Here is an 18,953-nt window from a genome sequence, read left to right on the forward strand (position 1 = left end):
ACAATAATATTTTTTCTGGGATTCTGTCACGTTGGTATGAAGAGATTTGGGAGACAGGTGCAGGAATGCGTTTTTTATTTTTTATTTTTTACACTCAAATTATGGCGTGCCGCGCAAAGGCACGGGGACGAAGACAAAACAAACACGTATACAACACACAGGGTTGAAACCCAAAACAAAAGAGCGAGGAGTACCTCGAATAAATAACACAATGATTAACACACGTGGCGAGACCCGTAATCATCGGCGCAATCCACAATGGCACGAAAGCCAAAACACACAGCACAGGTACTCACACGCACTAATGGACACTGTAACAATAATCGACAGCCCAATGGAAACGAAAGTGCACACTTATACAAGTACTAATCAGTTGGAATAGGGGACAGGTGTGCGTAATGAAAGTTCCGGAGGGATCCGTGACAATATCGTTGCCCTGCACTAGCAGACATTATGGGGTATTGTGTGTAGTAGTTCAGTGACAAAAGAAATCTCAATTTAATCCATTATAATTTCAGGATGTAACACAACAAAATGTGGAAAACGTCAAGGGGTGTGATTACTTTCTGAAGGCATTGTACTTAGGTGCATAAACTCCACAATACTTTTGAGCTATTCTATAAGAGATGAAGAACTCAAGCAGTGAAGACCTCAGTATACAGATATTAATATATGATACAGTATAATATGATGATATACTGTATATAATCTAATATCACTGGTTGTTCTTTCTAGGTGAGGAGATCGCCAGACCCAGACGCTCCACCCCTACACCAAGACCCGCCCCCGAGACACAAAGGTCAGAGTTCAAAACTGTGCCAACGCTGACACAGCAAACAGGATACCATATTTGCTATGTACTGTATTGATAGAATTTGTGTTGGGTCTGATAAATGTTTTAGTTGGGAAAACAATTAAGATATTCAATTCAATTAAGTAACAAAATACAAGTACATCGCTGAAATCTTGAATATCAGCGTTTTAAAATCACATTTACTTACCATCTCTTCCAGTGAGAGAGTATCCCAGAATCGTAGAGCATCCCCAGCTTTCTTCGGGCCTCCTCATGAGACGACCTATGAGACACACAGATACGATAGTAACAGAAATGATGGTAACTCTCACAAGAATAGTCTTTCTGACTGGTTGTGTGTTTGTGTGTCTTTGTGTTTTTACATAATGGTATCTAAATGTGTGTCAATTGTTTGTTACGTTTGTGCATCATATCCCACTGAGGTGTGATTACCCATTTTTATATCCTTTGTCTATCGTAGTAGTCTGTATAGAGGCTGATGCATGGTGTGACTCCAGACCAGACTCTGACTCCCCTTTGTCCAGAAACTTTCCCACAGGAGGTAAGCCCCCACTATATCATTTATATCAGTCATGATTGTGCTATTATATGACATTTGCTAACACAACGGTGGGCCACATTTAAATCAGCTTGTTGTCCGCTATAACACTGAGACCAATGTTATAGTCAATAGTGTGTTACTAAGTGTTAAAGGGGCAATCAGCAGTTTATACATCCATTTTTGGACTTATAAATTATTGATATGTACCCATTGATTATTGAAGAATATAACTTAGAAATGCATCATGAGCTTAGTTCAACTGTCTACCCACATCAGAACCCCAAATATATAAGCTTGTTTTACTCCAATGTTTGTAAACAAAGTAAATGTGAACAAACACTGTATAGACTCAACACGTGCTTAACACTGCACTTCTGCTATCACGGATGGCCAGTCGTTGCATTCATAGCTGTCTTTGAATTTGAGAGGGGTTCCATTTCTCCAGCCTCCTACTGAAACAGCGGTGGGTCGTACGCGGTGTTATAGTTTCAACCGCTGACTGCTGCTTTAAGTAAGTCTATAGACTGACCTGGTGTCGTTTGACCAAGTCAAATGAAATGTTATTTGTCACATGCGCCGAATACAACAGGTGTAGACTTTACCGTGAAATGCTTACTTACAAGCCTTTAACCAACAATGCCGTTCAAGAAATAGAGTTAAGAAAATATTTACTAAATAAACAACAAAAAAAGAAAAGTAACACAAGAAAATTCCTTGACAGTGACTATATACAGGGAGTACCGGTACCGAGTCAATGTGCGGGGTTACAGGTTAGTCGAGGTTAATTTGTAAAGTGACTATGCATAGGTAATAAACCATTAGTAGCAGCAGTGTAAAAACAAAGGGGGGGGTTCAATGTAAATAGTCCGGGTGGCCATTTTATTAATTGTTCAGCAGTCTTATGGCTTGGCGGTAGAAGCTGATAATTAAGGAGCCTTTTGGTCCTAGACTTGGTACCCCTGTATCGCTTGCCGTGCAGTAGCAGAGAGAACAGTCTATGACTTGGGTGACTGGAGTCTTTGACAATTTTTTGGGCCTTCCTCTGACACTACTTAGTATATAGGTCCTGGATGTCAGGAAGCTTGGCCCCAGTGATGTACTGGGCCGTACACACTACCCTCTGTAGCGCCTTACGGTCAGATGCCGAGCAGTTGCCATACCATTAAAAGCAGTGGTTCGCGCTTTCAGTTTTGCGCGAATGCTGCCATCAATCCATGGTATCTGGTTGGGGAATGTTTTAATAGACGCTGTGGGTACAACATCACCATCTTCATGCTGATGACGGGGATTTGGGCCTTGTCTTGACAAAGCAATATATCCTTTGCGTCGGACTCATTAAATAAAAAATATTTGTCCAGTTCGAAGTGAGTAATCGCTATTCTGATATCCTGAAGCTCTTTTCGGTCACAAGAGACGGTAGCAGCAACATTTTGTCCAAAATGAGTTACAAACAATGTGAAAAACCAACAGAATAGCCCAGTTGGTTAGGAGGCCGTAAAACGGCAGCCATCCCCTCCGGCAACATTATATAACAGTGTCACTCTCTTTATAGCTCCTCCTCCACTTCCTCCCAAGAACATTCAAGCAGCTAGTCAAGGCTATTCTTCGTCTGATTCTTCCGGTAATATTATTTTGCTAGTAACCATAATTCCCATATGGAAGCAGATTCATGCCAAAACTTCAATGGGTTTATTTGTATTTGTTTTGGCATGAATCAGCTTCCATATTCCCATGCCTCGTGCACACTTGCCATTTGTTCTTTGGACAGCATTGATAGAAGTGAACTCAGGAAGATCTCTGAACTTTTATTTTCCCGCAGTTGATTTACACAATGGGAGAATAGTCTCAAGCCCCGCCCCCATCTACCTGAACGTCCAATCCCCAGCCTCATACAGAGGTTCCCCCGTGCCTGACCTGGAAGATGTGTTCGGCCCCATGGAATCCTCCCGGATCAATGAGGGCAGGGCCTCGCCCCGATGGGTCAGCTTCAACAGTGAGAGACCACCCCCACCGGAAGAACCGGCCCCGCCTCCGCCCCCTGCCTATCCTCCTCCTGACTCGCCCAACTCCTTCTCTTCCACCCCAGACTCCCCCTGCCTCTCCCCGGGCCCTCCTCCGGATGAGCCTCCCCCCTCCCCGCCGCCCTTTTCCTCTCCCCCCGACTCGCCCATCTCCATCATCTCCATTCCCCCTCCAAATGAACCCGTTCCCCCACTGCCTCCCAACTTCTTGCCCCCAGACTCCCTGCCATGCATCGCCATCAATCCTAGTCTGTTTTTGGATGATGATGAGATACTGGAGTACTCCCTTGCTCCCTCTGCCCCTGCTGCCCCACTGGAGTACTTCCCTGCACCTACCAGTCCCATCCCTCCCCCCCTGCCTGCGGAGCGCTCCCTTCGGGCAGGCATCCCTTCCCCTCTGGTGTTCCTTAGGGAGGAGCAGCCTGACTTTATGTCCTGGCCCCTGGTGCTGACCCCGGGCTTCAGGGGCATGCCGTCCCCCCTCCTCCCGCCCACCTACAGGCCCATGGTGTCTTCCCCCGGACCCTGCCCAGGCAGTGGTGAGTACATAGAAATACAATGGGTAGATTACCACTGTAGGAAAACATAGAAATACAATGGGTAGCTTACTACTCTAGGAAACCATAGAACATCGCTCTAACATCGCTCTATTACTTTTGCTATTCGCTCTATTACAATTGCTATTGGATCTAGAGGTCATGGCTGGTCATAATCTTAATAGGGGTCATAGGTCCTCCCTTTTCCTTTTACAGGCCCCTCCTCTCCACCTCGCCCTGCCACGCCCCTGTCAGGAGGTAGTCCAGTACCTCCCCCTCTTCCTACAAGGCCCTCCTCTCGACCCAAACTGCCCCCTGGGAAACCAATGGGAGACCTGGTATGGCACACTTTTACATGTGTTAGACTTGTGATAGATACTATTAGAATGTTAGACTTGTGATAGACACTATTAGAATGTTAGACTTGTGATAGATACTATTAGAATGTTAGACTTGTGATAGATACTATTAGAATGTTAGACTTGTGATAGATACTATTAGAATGTTAGACTTGTGATAGACACTATTAGAATGTTAGACTTGTGATAGATACTATTAGAATGTTAGACTTGTGATAGATACTATTAGAATGTTAGACTTGTGATAGATACTATTAGAATGTTAGACTTGTGATAGATACTATTAGAATGTTAGACTTGTGATAGATACTATTAGAATGTTAGACTTGTGATAGACACTATTAGAATGTTAGACTTGTGATAGATACTATTAGAATGTTAGACTTGTGATAGATACTATTAGAATGTTAGACTTGTGATAGATACTATTAGAATGTTAGACGTGTGATAGATACTATTAGAATGTTAGACTTGTGATAGATACTATTAGAATGTTAGACTTGTGATAGACACTATTAGAATGTTAGACTTGTGATAGATACTATTAGAATGTTAGACTTGTGATAGATACTATTAGAATGTTAGACTTGTGATAGATACTATTAGAATGTTAGACTTGTGATAGACACTATTAGAATTTTAGACGTGTGATAGATACTATTAGAATGTTAGACTTGTGATAGATACTATTAGAATGTTAGACTTGTGATAGACACTATTAGAATGTTAGACTTGTGATAGATACTATTAGAATTTTAGACGTGTGATAGATACTATTAGAATTTTAGACGTGTGATAGATACTATTAGAATGTTAGACTTGTGATAGATACTATTAGAATGTTAGACTTGTGATAGACACTATTAGAATGTTAGACTTGTGATAGATACTATTAGAATGTTAGACTTGTGATAGATACTATTAGAATGTTAGACTTGTGATAGATACTATTAGAATGTTAGACTTGTGATAGATACTATTAGAATGTTAGACTTGTGATAGATACTATTAGAATGTTAGACTTGCGATAGACACTATTAGAATGTTAGACTTGTGATAGACACTATTAGAATGTTAGACTTGTGATAGACACTATTAGAATGTTAGACTTGTGATAGACACTATTAGAATGTTAGACTTGTGATAGATACTATTAGAATGTTAGACTTGTGATAGATACTATTAGAATGTTAGACTTGTGATAGATACTATTAGAATGTTAGACTTGTGATAGATACTATTAGAATGTTAGACTTGTGATAGATACTATTAGAATGTTAGACTTGTGATAGATACTATTAGAATGTTAGACTTGTGATAGACACTATTAGAATGTTAGACTTGTGATAGATACTATTAGAATGTTAGACTTGTGATAGATACTATTAGAATGTTAGACTTGTGATAGATACTATTAGAATGTTAGACTTGTGATAGATACTATTAGAATGTTAGACTTGTGATAGATACTATTAGAATGTTAGACTTGTGATAGACACTATTAGAATGTTAGACTTGTGATAGATACTATTAGAATGTTAGACTTGTGATAGATACTATTAGAATGTTAGACTTGTGATAGATACTATTAGAATGTTAGACTTGTGATAGATACTATTAGAATGTTAGACTTGTGATAGATACTATTAGAATGTTAGACTTGTGATAGATACTATTAGAATGTTAGACTTGTGATAGATACTATTAGAATGTTAGACTTGTGATAGATACTATTAGAATGTTAGACTTGTGATAGACACTATTAGAATGTTAGACTTGTGATAGATACTATTAGAATGTTATACTTGTGATAGATACTATTAGAATGTTAGACTTGTGATAGATACTATTAGAATGTTAGACTTGTGATAGATACTATTAGAATGTTAGACTTGTGATAGATACTATTAGAATGTTAGACTTGTGATAGATACTATTAGAATGTTAGACTTGTGATAGACACTATTAGAATGTTAGACTTGTGATAGATACTATTAGAATGTTAGACTTGTGATAGATACTATTAGAATGTTAGACTTGTGACTCTTAGTTTTTCTTCACCTGATTTCCACAAAGTTAGAGATACTACTAAACCTAACTGCGGCTGCTCTGCTAACATTACATTGTGTTGGGAAAATGTTTGGTACAGCAACAGGGTACTGATATTCTCCCCCCCTCCCCCAGGCTCGACCCTTCAGCCCCCCAGTCTCCGGCAGCCCTCCTCCCTTCGCCCCCCTGGCCCGAGCCGAGAGTTCCTCCTCTATCACCTTGCTGAGCGCAGCTTCCACCCCCACCCTGGGGAGAGAGCTCAACATATCCACTACAGGTACTACCATCCTCCATAGCACCTGATTCACCTGTGTGTGTCTCTGGTGTTAACATATGCAATGGTAGTATGGTCACATTTGAAGCCCATAATATGACTTTTGTGAAACAGGTTTTTTCACCATCAAATCAAATCAAATTGTATTAGTCACATGCGCCGAATACAACAGGTGTACAGTGAAATGCTGAATACAACAAGTGTAGACCTTACAGGGAAATGCTGAATACAACAAGTGTAGACCTTACAGGGAAATGCTGAATACAACAAGTGTAGACCTTACAGGGAAATGCTGAATACAACAAGTGTAGACCTTACAGTGAAATGCTGAATGCAACAAGTGTAGACCTTACAGGGAAATGCTGAATACAACAAGTGTAGACCTTACAGGGAAATGCTGAATACAACAAGTGTAGACCTTTACAGTGAAATGCTGAATACAACAAGTGTAGACCTTTACAGTGAAATGCTTACTTACGAGACCCTAACCAACAATGCAGTTTCAAAAAAATACAGATAAGAGAAGCAATAATGGGAAAAACTGTGTGATGAATACACACACCTCCCTCGTCATATTTTAAAGTGTTTTTATTTAACCAGGCAAGTCAGTTAAGAACAAATTCCTTATTTACAATGACAGCCTACCGGGGAACAGTGGGTTAACTACCTTGTTCAGGGGCAGAACAACATATTTTTACCATGTCAGCTCGGGATTCGATCCAACAACCTTACGGTTACTAGTCCAACACTCTAACCACTAGGCTACCTGCCGCGCCATCATCTTCACTCTGCTAAACACACAGTCATCTATACCTCCCATGTTCCAATCAGACTCCACAAGACTGCACACTTTCTTTCTATCCATCCATCATGCTCCCTCTGGCCTTGCCCTCTGTCTTGTGATGGGGTTATACCTCCAGTAACTCATCCACCTCTCCTCTCCTCTTCTTCTCTTCCTCTGCTCCTGCCTGCCTCTCATCCCCCTCTCCCTCCCTCCATGTCCTCTACCTCTCTCCACATGAACAGAGGAAAAACAGCCAACCATGGTATGGTTTGACCATGGCCGGTTTTATTTGTCTTTTGAAGGTGAGTCGTACCAGGGTCGTATTCATTAGAGCACAATGCGGGGAAAAACGTTCTGCAACGGAAACGGAAAACTAGCATTTCTTATTGGACAAGTTCAGGTAGTCCCTTTCAGACAGTTTGGTGCCTAATGAACATGACCCAGTACCAGTGCATGGAGGCTATCGTACTGTACGGCACCACCCTGGCTGTCCATGTTTCTCTGGTCTCGCTATCTATGATCTGTCCAATCTTCTATCTTGTCATTTCTATGCTCTTCCCTTCTCTGTCCCTTACGCATGTCTGCTCATCTGACCACATGTCTGTAGGCCGTTACAGACACAGGAAGGGATATTGCTACTGAGATAGTGCCTTTTATGTGATGATCAACCGTGTGTGTGTGTGTGTGTGTGTGTGTGTGTGTGTGTGTGTGTGTGTGTGTGTGTGTGTGTGTGTGTGTGTGTGTGTGTGTGTGTGTCAGGATGCTCCAGAGGACCCAGCCCACTGACCATGGGAGCCCAGGACACTCTGCCCGTGGCGGCTGCCTTCACCGAGACCATCAACGCCTACTTCAAAGGAGCCGACCCCAGCAAGTAAGGCTAGCATTCCTATCGATGCTAGGCTATTCCTCTCAAAGCTAGGCTATTCCTATCGATGCTAGGCTATTCCTCTCAAAGCTAGGCTAATGCTAACACAAGTAGAAATATTGATACTGATATGAATAACAACATTGATGTCAAATTTATATCAAAGTTAATACTGATGTGAATGCAAATTCATGACAACATGATGTTTCAGCCGGCAAAGCGACCCTCATCAGAATAAATGCAACAAGTAAGATGGCTATGATATTGTTGATATATATCATATTGCAACTACTGTATGCCTATTTCATTTCCATTTCAAACTGTATTGTCTCCTTTTGTTGTCCCCACAGGGAAATGCAATGTGCCTAGGCTATATATTGTTCTGTGGATATTTCTGTGGGAAATGTAGTTTGTTTGTGGCACCCTTATGGATTCTGGGTACTGTAGTTTTTCTCCTTTTGACTGACCCGTTTCTGAGCACTGAGCTGGCTCTGTTCTGCATGATCCAGGTGTGTGGTGAAGATCACTGGGGAGATGGTGCTGTCTTTCCCAGCAGGCATCACCAGGCACTTTGCCAGCCACCCGTCTGCCCCCGTGCTCACCTTCAGCATCAGCAACTACTGCCGGCTAGAGCAGGTCCTCCCCAATCCACACCTACTGTGCTGGTAAGGCTTATTATACAGTACACTGACTCAATATTGTGTTTTGGGGCAAGGAATTCATATTCTTAATTTTTTGGGCATGTTCCAAATGATGTCCCATAGTGGCCAGGATTGGAGCTACACATTGACTCTTGGTGGATTCCCCTAAACATAGTAGACATTCACAGGACCAATAGCAACACGTTTTAATGATTACATTTAAGCAATAAGGCCTGTGCTTTATCATGAATGTAGTCACAGGAAAATGTGTTGTTCAGCCTGACACGCTGGCTCAGATTGGTTAGGGAGAGACACCCCTGTGATTGGTTAGGGAGAGACACCCCTGTGATTGGTTAGGGAGAGACACCCCTGTGATTGGTTAGGGAGAGACACCCCTGTGATTTGAAACCTGGTTAAACCACTTACCAGGCTGACCAAACAAATTATTGGAAAACATGCACGATAATGTGATAATATACCTGAATCAGATAAAGTCATTGTAATATTGCACCATCAGAAAACCCAAAATGCCCAAGTCATGTATTTGTTTTTAGTGACACCACCATGTCCAATGTGGACACCAAGGAATTCTGGGTAAATATGCCAAACCTGATGAGCCACCTGAGGAGAGTGGCTGACCAGAAGCCTCAAGCAACCTACTACAATGTGGATATGATCAAATATCAGGTGAGACCGTCTGCATAGTACACGTTATTACATGTAATTCCATACAGTGTATGTTGTATAGTCACAATGGAATGTAATTCCATACAGTGTATGCTGTATAGTCACAATGGAATGTAATTCCATACAGTGTATACTGTATAGTAACAATGGAATGTAATTCCATACAGTGTATGCTGTATAGTCACAATGGAATGTAATTCCGTACAGTGTATACTGTATAGTCACAATGGAATGTAATTCCATACAGTGTATACTGTATAGTCACAATGGAATGTAATTCCGTACAGTGTATACTGTATAGTCACAATGGAATGTAATTCCGTACAGTGTATGCTGTATAGTCACAATGGAATGTAATTCCGTACAGTGTATACTGTATAGTCACAATGGAATGTAATTCCGTACAGTGTATGCTGTATAGTCACAATGGAATGTAATTCCGTACAGTGTATACTGTATAGTCACAATGGAATGTAATTCCGTACAGTGTATACTGTATAGTCACAATGGAATGTAATTCCGTACAGTGTATACTGTATAGTCACAATGGAATGTAATTCCGTACAGTGTATACTGTATAGTCACAATGGAATGTAATTCCGTACAGTGTATACTGTATAGTCACAATGGAATGTAATTCCGTACAGTGTATACTGTATAGTCACAATGGAATGTCATTCCATACAGTGTATACTGTATAGTCACAATGGAATGTAATTCCGTACAGTGTATACTGTATAGTCACAATGGAATGTAATTCCGTACAGTGTATACTGTATAGTCACAATGGAATGTAATTCCGTACAGTGTATACTGTATAGTCACAATGGAATGTCATTCCATACAGTGTATGCTGTATAGTCACAATGGAATGTCATTCCATAGAGTGTATGCTGTATAGTCACAATGGAATGTCATTCCATACAGTGTATGCTGTATAGTCACAATGGAATGTCATTCCATACAGTGTATGCTGTATAGTCACAATGGAATGTCATTCCGTACAGTGTATACTGTATAGTCACAATGGAATGTAATTCCGTACAGTGTATACTGTATAGTCACAATGGAATGTAATTCCGTACAGTGTATACTGTATAGTCACAATGGAATGTAATTCCGTACAGTGTATGCTGTATAGTCACAATGGAATGTAATTCCGTACAGTGTATACTGTATAGTCACAATGGAATGTAATTCCATACAGTGTATACTGTATAGTCACAATGGAATGTAATTCCGTACAGTGTATACTGTATAGTCACAATGGAATGTAATTCCATACAGTGTATGCTGTATAGTCACAATGGAATGTAATTCCGTACAGTGTATACTGTATAGTCACAATGGAATGTAATTCCATACAGTGTATGCTGTATAGTCACAATGGAATGTCATTCCATACAGTGTATGCTGTATAGTCACAATGGAATGTAATTCCGTACAGTGTATACTGTATAGTCACAATGGAATGTAATTCCGTACAGTGTATGCTGTATAGTCACAATGGAATGTCATTCCATACAGTGTATGCTGTATAGTCACAATGGAATGTAATTCCGTACAGTGTATACTGTATAGTCACAATGGAATGTAATTCCGTACAGTGTATACTGTATAGTCACAATGGAATGTAATTCCATACAGTGTATACTGTATAGTCACAATGGAATGTAATTCCGTACAGTGTATACTGTATAGTCACAATGGAATGTAATTCCGTACAGTGTATACTGTATAGTCACAATGGAATGTAATTCCGTACAGTGTATACTGTATAGTCACAATGGAATGTAATTCCGTACAGTGTATACTGTATAGTCACAATGGAATGTCATTCCATACAGTGTATGCTGTATAGTCACAATGGAATGTAATTCCGTACAGTGTATACTGTATAGTCACAATGGAATGTAATTCCGTACAGTGTATGCTGTATAGTCACAATGGAATGTAATTCCGTACAGTGTATGCTGTATAGTCAAAATGGAATGTAATTCCGTACAGTGTATACTGTATAGTCACAATGGAATGGAATTCCGTACAGTGTATACTGTATAGTCACAATGGAATGGAATTCCGTACAGTGTATGCTGTATAGTCACAATGGAATGTAATTCCGTACAGTGTATGCTGTATAGTCACAATGGAATGTAATTCCGTACAGTGTATACTGTATAGTCACAATGGAATGTAATTCCGTACAGTGTATACTGTATAGTCACAATGGAATGTAATTCCATACAGTGTATGCTGTATAGTCACAATGGAATGTAATTCCGTACAGTGTATACTGTATAGTCACAATGGAATGTAATTCCGTACAGTGTATACTGTATAGTCACAATGGAATGGAATTCCGTACAGTGTATACTGTATAGTCACAATGGAATGTAATTCCGTACAGTGTATGCTGTATAGTCAAAATGGAATGTAATTCCGTACAGTGTATACTGTATAGTCACAATGGAATGGAATTCCGTACAGTGTATACTGTATAGTCACAATGGAATGGAATTCCGTACAGTGTATGCTGTATAGTCACAATGGAATGTAATTCCGTACAGTGTATGCTGTATAGTCACAATGGAATGTAATTCCGTACAGTGTATACTGTATAGTCACAATGGAATGTAATTCCGTACAGTGTATGCTGTATAGTCACAATGGAATGTAATTCCATACAGTGTATGCTGTATAGTCACAATGGAATGTAATTCCGTACAGTGTATACTGTATAGTCACAATGGAATGTAATTCCGTACAGTGTATACTGTATAGTCACAATGGAATGTAATTCCGTACAGTGTATACTGTATAGTCACAATGGAATGTAATTCCGTACAGTGTATGCTGTATAGTCACAATGGAATGTCATTCCATACAGTGTATGCTGTATAGTCACAATGGAATGTAATTCCATACAGTGTATACTGTATAGTCACAATGGAATGTAATTCCGTACAGTGTATACTGTATAGTCACAATGGAATGTAATTCCATACAGTGTATGCTGTATAGTCACAATGGAATGTAATTCCGTACAGTGTATACTGTATAGTCACAATGGAATGTAATTCCATACAGTGTATGCTGTATAGTCACAATGGAATGTCATTCCGTACAGTGTATGCTGTATAGTCACAATGGAATGTAATTCCGTACAGTGTATACTGTATAGTCACAATGGAATGTAATTCCGTACAGTGTATGCTGTATAGTCACAATGGAATGTCATTCCATACAGTGTATGCTGTATAGTCACAATGGAATGTAATTCCGTACAGTGTATACTGTATAGTCACAATGGAATGTAATTCCGTACAGTGTATACTGTATAGTCACAATGGAATGTAATTCCGTACAGTGTATACTGTATAGTCACAATGGAATGTAATTCCATACAGTGTATACTGTATAGTCACAATGGAATGTAATTCCGTACAGTGTATACTGTATAGTCACAATGGAATGTAATTCCATACAGTGTATACTGTATAGTCACAATGGAATGTAATTCCGTACAGTGTATACTGTATAGTCACAATGGAATGTAATTCCGTACAGTGTATACTGTATAGTCACAATGGAATGTCATTCCATACAGTGTATGCTGTATAGTCACAATGGAATGTAATTCCGTACAGTGTATACTGTATAGTCACAATGGAATGTCATTCCGTACAGTGTATGCTGTATAGTCACAATGGAATGTAATTCCGTACAGTGTATGCTGTATAGTCAAAATGGAATGTAATTCCGTACAGTGTATACTGTATAGTCACAATGGAATGGAATTCCGTACAGTGTATACTGTATAGTCACAATGGAATTCCGTACAGTGTATGCTGTATAGTCACAATGGAATGTAATTCCGTACAGTGTATACTGTATAGTCACAATGGAATGTAATTCCATACAGTGTATGCTGTATAGTCACAATGGAATGTAATTCCGTACAGTGTATACTGTATAGTCACAATGGAATGTAATTCCGTACAGTGTATACTGTATAGTCACAATGGAATGGAATTCCGTACAGTGTATACTGTATAGTCACAATGGAATGTAATTCCGTACAGTGTATGCTGTATAGTCAAAATGGAATGTAATTCCGTACAGTGTATACTGTATAGTCACAATGGAATGGAATTCCGTACAGTGTATACTGTATAGTCACAATGGAATGGAATTCCGTACAGTGTATGCTGTATAGTCACAATGGAATGTAATTCCGTACAGTGTATGCTGTATAGTCACAATGGAATGTAATTCCGTACAGTGTATACTGTATAGTCACAATGGAATGTAATTCCGTACAGTGTATACTGTATAGTCACAATGGAATGTAATTCCATACAGTGTATGCTGTATAGTCACAATGGAATGTAATTCCGTACAGTGTATACTGTATAGTCACAATGGAATGTAATTCCGTACAGTGTATACTGTATAGTCACAATGGAATGGAATTCCGTACAGTGTATACTGTATAGTCACAATGGAATGTAATTCCATACAGTGTATACTGTATAGTCACAATGGAATGTAATTCCGTACAGTGTATACTGTATAGTCACAATGGAATGTAATTCCATACAGTGTATACTGTATAGTCACAATGGCATGTAATTGTTAAACAAGTGCAATGAAGTGCGTGTCCTTACGTATGTGTGTGTGTATGCTTATGCGTGTTTACATGTGTGTGTGTGCTTATGTGTGCTTGTGTGTGTGTCTTAGGTGGCAGCTGAGGGGATCCAGTCTACTCCCCTGAACCTGGCGGTGAGTTGGCGTGGCGACACCACCAGCACGGACCTCAGAATAGACTACAAATACAACATGGAGGCCATGGCCGCAGCCCCCTCCCCCCTCCACAACATCCACTTCCTGGTCCCTGTGGACGGGGGCGTGGCCAAACTCCAAGCCATGATCCCCACTGCCACCTGGTGAGGATAATGAATTGCTGACTGAGATTGTTTTTAAATGTATTTAATCTTAGAATTGTACATTTACAGTGTATTTATCCAGGTTAGTGTCACTGAAATAATAAAGGCAACTATAACTGTATTTTATTTTCTCTGTAAGGAACCCAGAACAGCAGAATATTCTATGGAAGATATCAAGCCTTTCCCAAAGGTCTGAAAATGGAGGTAGGTGATCTTTCTCTTCCTCTTTCACTTTTCCTGTGACTTCTTCCTCCTCTTTCTCCTCTCCTCTAGTCCCTCCTCTTTCTCCTCTCATTCTTCCTCTTTCTTCTCATCTTCCTCCTCTCCTGTCTTCCTCTTGCTCCTGTCCTGTCTTCCTCCTCTTTCTCCTGTCTTCCTCCTCTTCCTCCTCTCCTGTCTTTCTCCTCATCTTCTTCCTCTCCTGTCTTCCTCCTCTCCTGTCTTCCTCCTCTCCTGTCTTCCTCCTCTTTCTCCTTCTCTTCCTCCTCTTCCTCTCCTGTCTTGCTCCTCTTTCTCCTTCTCTTCTTCCTCTTTCTCCTCTCATGTCTTCCTCCTCTTCCTCCTCTCCTGTCTTCCTCCTCTCCTGTCTTCCTCCTCTTCCTCCTCTCCTGTCTTCCTCCTCTCCTGTCTTCCTCCTCTTTCTCCTCTCCTGTCTTCCTCCTCTCCTGTCTTCCTCCTCTTTCTCCTTCTCTTCTTCCTCTACCTCCTCTCCTGTCTTCCTCCTCTTTCTCCTCTCCTGTCTTCCTCCTCTCCTGTCTTCCTCCTCTCCTGTCTTCCTCCTCTTTCTCCTCTCCTATCTTCCTCCTCTCCTGTATTCTTCGTCTCCTGTCGTTCTCCTCTCCTGTCGTTCTCCTCTCCTGTCTTCCTCCTCTCCTGTCTTTCTCCTCTCCTATCTTCCTCCTCTCCTGTCTTCTTCCTCTCCTGTCGTTCTCCTCTCCTGTCTTCCTCCTCTCCTGTCTTTCTCCTCTCCTATCTTCCTCCTCTCCTGTCGTTCTCCTCTCCTGTCTTTCTCCTCTCCTATCTTCCTCCTCTCCTGTCTTCTTCCTCTCCTGTCTTCTTCCTCTCCTGTCGTTCTCCTCTCCTGTCGTACTCCTCTCCTGTCGTTCTCCTCTCCTGTCTTCCTCCTCTCCTGTCTTCCTCCTCTCCTGTCTTCCTCCTCTTTCTCCTCTCCTGTCTTCCTCCTCTTTCTCCTCTCCTGTCTTCCTCCTCTCCTGTCTTTCTCCTCTCCTGTCTTCCTTCTTTTCCTCCTCTTCCTCCTCATCATCTTTGTTATCATCTGCCTCAACTTTGTCGTCATCTTCATCACCATCAACACCATCATCATTATTCTCTCTCCTATAGGAGTGGGGGCTCTACTGGGTAGGTTCCAGTTGACAGAGGGTCCCAGTAAGCCGTCCCAGTTGGCGGTGCAGTTCACCAGCGAGGGCAGCACTCTGTCAGGCTGTGACATCCAGCTGGTGGGGACTGGCTACAGGCTCTCGCTGGTCAAAAAGAGATTTGCAGCAGGTCAGTGTCTGTGTGTTCTGTGTGTGAGGGAAGCATGAAAATACTAGCCTGGTCCCAGATCGGTTTGTGCTGTCTTGCCTACTTCCATGGTCATTGTCACACGTTCTGGGATCATGGGCCCCGTTTGAAACTGAACTGAAATTGTATTGATTCTAACCCTGAATGTGACGTTGTTGCCTGACCATGAAAACAAAGCAAGACAACAACACTTTGGCAATAGCAAACAGTTGGAATTCTGAATACTCTGCTTGTGTCTCCGTTACAGGGAAATATCTGGCGGACAACTAGTCACCACTGTTGTAAAATGGAACCCTTTTGACTGTGAGGATGATGAGAGACTTTTTATGGATTCTTCATTCGATACAAGTTACCAACTGAGAAACGTTTGAAACCTAATGCTTGAGCAGGGAGGGGTAACTGATGACATAGCAGCAACAACAGGATGTGATGTAATACGCACTGTCCACCAGGGTTCACCAGGGTATTGCTTTATGTTTTAACACACTCAAATACAGTAGTCGCACTGTTGGAGTTTATGCAAGTAGTCACCGCTTTTTTTTCGTTTTGTGCACCTTGAGGGTTGTTGAGGTCAGTTGTAAAATCTTTTGTCTGTAATGTTTTCGTTATGTGTCGGACCCCAGAAAGACTAGCTGTCACCATTGGCGTCGGATATTGGGCATCCTAATCAATAAAACATTTAGAAATCATAATGAAAGATAATGTATTCAACACATTTACTCCCATTTAGCAAAGTCAATTATCATTGGCAGCACATACAGTAATCCAGCCTTATTTGTGAGAAGAATTCTATGTGAATGGGTGATGGATGGAAGATGCACTGGACAGATTTATGTGAATAGATAGACACTGTTGTCGTTCATTGTTAATTCAATTGATTATGACAAGAACAATTGATTATGACATAACAATTGATTATGACAAAAACAATTGATTATGACCAGAACTCCACGTGCAGGGTTAGGATGACATTTTGATGTTTTTTATTTATTTATTGGGTTGATTCAACTGATATGGTACCAGCTGGTACTGCACCAGCACGTTGAGGCCCACAACTTGGAGTTAACGTACAGACAACGTTATTATGTATGTGGTGGTTGTGTGTTTTGCTGGGAGCAAGATTGAGCATCACCCATTCACAAAAAAATCAAGAATGATTTCATATTGTTTTCCTGATTTGTGGATGACAAAAACAAAGCAGTTGACCTTACAGGCTGAATAGCAGAGTTGCCTGGGACCAGATTACATTTCTTTCTGGATTCTGTTTGTCCCTTGGAGTTGTGTCCAGGAGTCCTACTCAAGAATTACTGGTTGAAATGACATCATTACAACTGGTTAGGGTGACAGGTAGCTTAGCGGTTAAGAGTGTTGGGCCAGTAACCGAAAGGTCACTGTTTTGAATCCTAAGTCAACTAGGTGGAATATCTGCTGATGTGCCCTTGAGCAAGGCACTTAACCCTAATTTCTCTTGTAAGTTGCTCTGGATAAGAGCGTCTGCTAAATGATTAAAATGTAAATGCTAGAATTACATCAATTACTGGTTAGAAGTAGGTCTTTATGAGGTCATTTCAACCAGTTTTGCCCGCTGGTAAGTATAACCGGGGGACATCAAAGAAGATGGAAAAGTGCTTCAAGAATGATTTATCTAAAATAGAATAATAATGAATATTTAACGGAAGCCCCTAATGTTATGTTTCTTGTTTTTCCACCATGTGGAGTTAATAGATGTTTTATCATTTTCTAATAGCATTATATTGAAAATCAATTTGTAAAAAAGTGTAAATATGAAAGAAGCTTCTTCATATATCCCTTTGGACATATGGGTGATTCTGTGTTTGTCAAATCATATTTATGTTATACGGTTGGTGATAGCCTTTACAATACATTACAGAACACATTTTTGTTTTGTTTTATTTCTAATGTGGATTTCTTGTAAAATACTGACTGTCCAAATCTGCGTTACTCAAATGTTTTTTTTTTTTTTATCCTTTTTTTACTCTACAATGCTAGTTCATTTATTTCAAGACATTTAGGATGTCCAGCAGCACACAAAAGAGTCCCCCCCCCCCCCTCCTAATCCAATGCTATTCTGACCTAGACTGGGTAAAGAAAACAGTAGTGAGTGTAGCGTTCAGTCTAATGTAACCAGGTTCATTCAGACCTACGTCTGTTATAGTACGTGTACTATGTGATTGTTTTTTACTGTAACTTCTAGTCATGTCATCGTGTTTGACCTTTCACCTGAAGATTTAAACTTTAAACCTTTGACCTTTGGCATGAATCCACAACAACATTATCACACTTCCATGATACTATTCCAGTAACGTCCTCCTATGTTTCCTCCCGACTTGCACACCAACAACAAATAGTTTTGTGTAACTGTAATTGTTTTGCTCCTGCCCATCTCAAGGAGAAAAAATGTTTTGTGTACTATTTTCACTTTATGACAATGGTAATAGAATTAACTCACGTTATTGTTACTTATTTCCAAAATCAGTATATTCAAAATGAGTCGTGACCAATGACAAAAGAGTGTTTTTATCCTTGACATTATCAATAACTATGGTAAATGTATTTCAACTTTACTTTTTTTGTCCTGGTTGCAATATTTAATTTATTTGTTTGAGCCTTACTGGTCCTTTAAAAAGTATTCACAAATACAAATAAACGTTTTTTCTGTCAGTATTTTATTCACTGCATAGGACACTGAATATGCAAACATACCATGTACATTTCCCATCCAAAGATTTTAAGAGTAAATATATAAAAAGTTAATATAATGTAATACCTGTTTTACTTGGTAATAAAGAATGGGAGAATATTGGAAATGAAAATGGATGTCTTTATTATTATTTTGTACATTTTCCAATGTTACAGGCGCAGATGAATATACACTACTCTTTTGGATAGTC

General features: G+C 40.3%; 1 protein-coding gene across 2 annotated transcripts in view; it reads left to right on the forward strand.

Moving 5' to 3' along the window:
* Positions 1–18,875, forward strand: part of LOC139559594 (SH3-containing GRB2-like protein 3-interacting protein 1) — a 51,165-nt gene extending 32,290 nt beyond the window's left edge. Inside the window, exons 4-18 of one of the 2 annotated variants that reach the window (XM_071375719.1) lie at positions 736–799; positions 1,014–1,114; positions 1,275–1,355; positions 2,908–2,976; positions 3,175–3,915; positions 4,129–4,250; positions 6,456–6,597; positions 8,138–8,249; positions 8,455–8,490; positions 8,753–8,908; positions 9,439–9,571; positions 14,312–14,517; positions 14,657–14,721; positions 15,859–16,023; positions 16,289–18,875. In XM_071375719.1, the coding sequence (XP_071231820.1) occupies positions 736–799; positions 1,014–1,114; positions 1,275–1,355; positions 2,908–2,976; positions 3,175–3,915; positions 4,129–4,250; positions 6,456–6,597; positions 8,138–8,249; positions 8,455–8,490; positions 8,753–8,908; positions 9,439–9,571; positions 14,312–14,517; positions 14,657–14,721; positions 15,859–16,023; positions 16,289–16,311 (2,216 nt within the window). In that variant the 3' untranslated portion in view covers positions 16,312–18,875. The remainder of the gene's footprint in view (positions 1–735; positions 800–1,013; positions 1,115–1,274; positions 1,356–2,907; positions 2,977–3,174; positions 3,916–4,128; positions 4,251–6,455; positions 6,598–8,137; positions 8,250–8,454; positions 8,491–8,752; positions 8,909–9,438; positions 9,572–14,311; positions 14,518–14,656; positions 14,722–15,858; positions 16,024–16,288) is intronic. The other variant, XM_071375720.1, reaches the window with a different exon arrangement.
* The last annotated feature ends 78 nt before the right edge of the window (positions 18,876–18,953 follow it).

Source organism: Salvelinus alpinus, chromosome 30 (genome assembly GCF_045679555.1).
Source record: "Salvelinus alpinus chromosome 30, SLU_Salpinus.1, whole genome shotgun sequence".
NCBI classification, from domain to species: domain Eukaryota; kingdom Metazoa; phylum Chordata; class Actinopteri; order Salmoniformes; family Salmonidae; genus Salvelinus; species Salvelinus alpinus.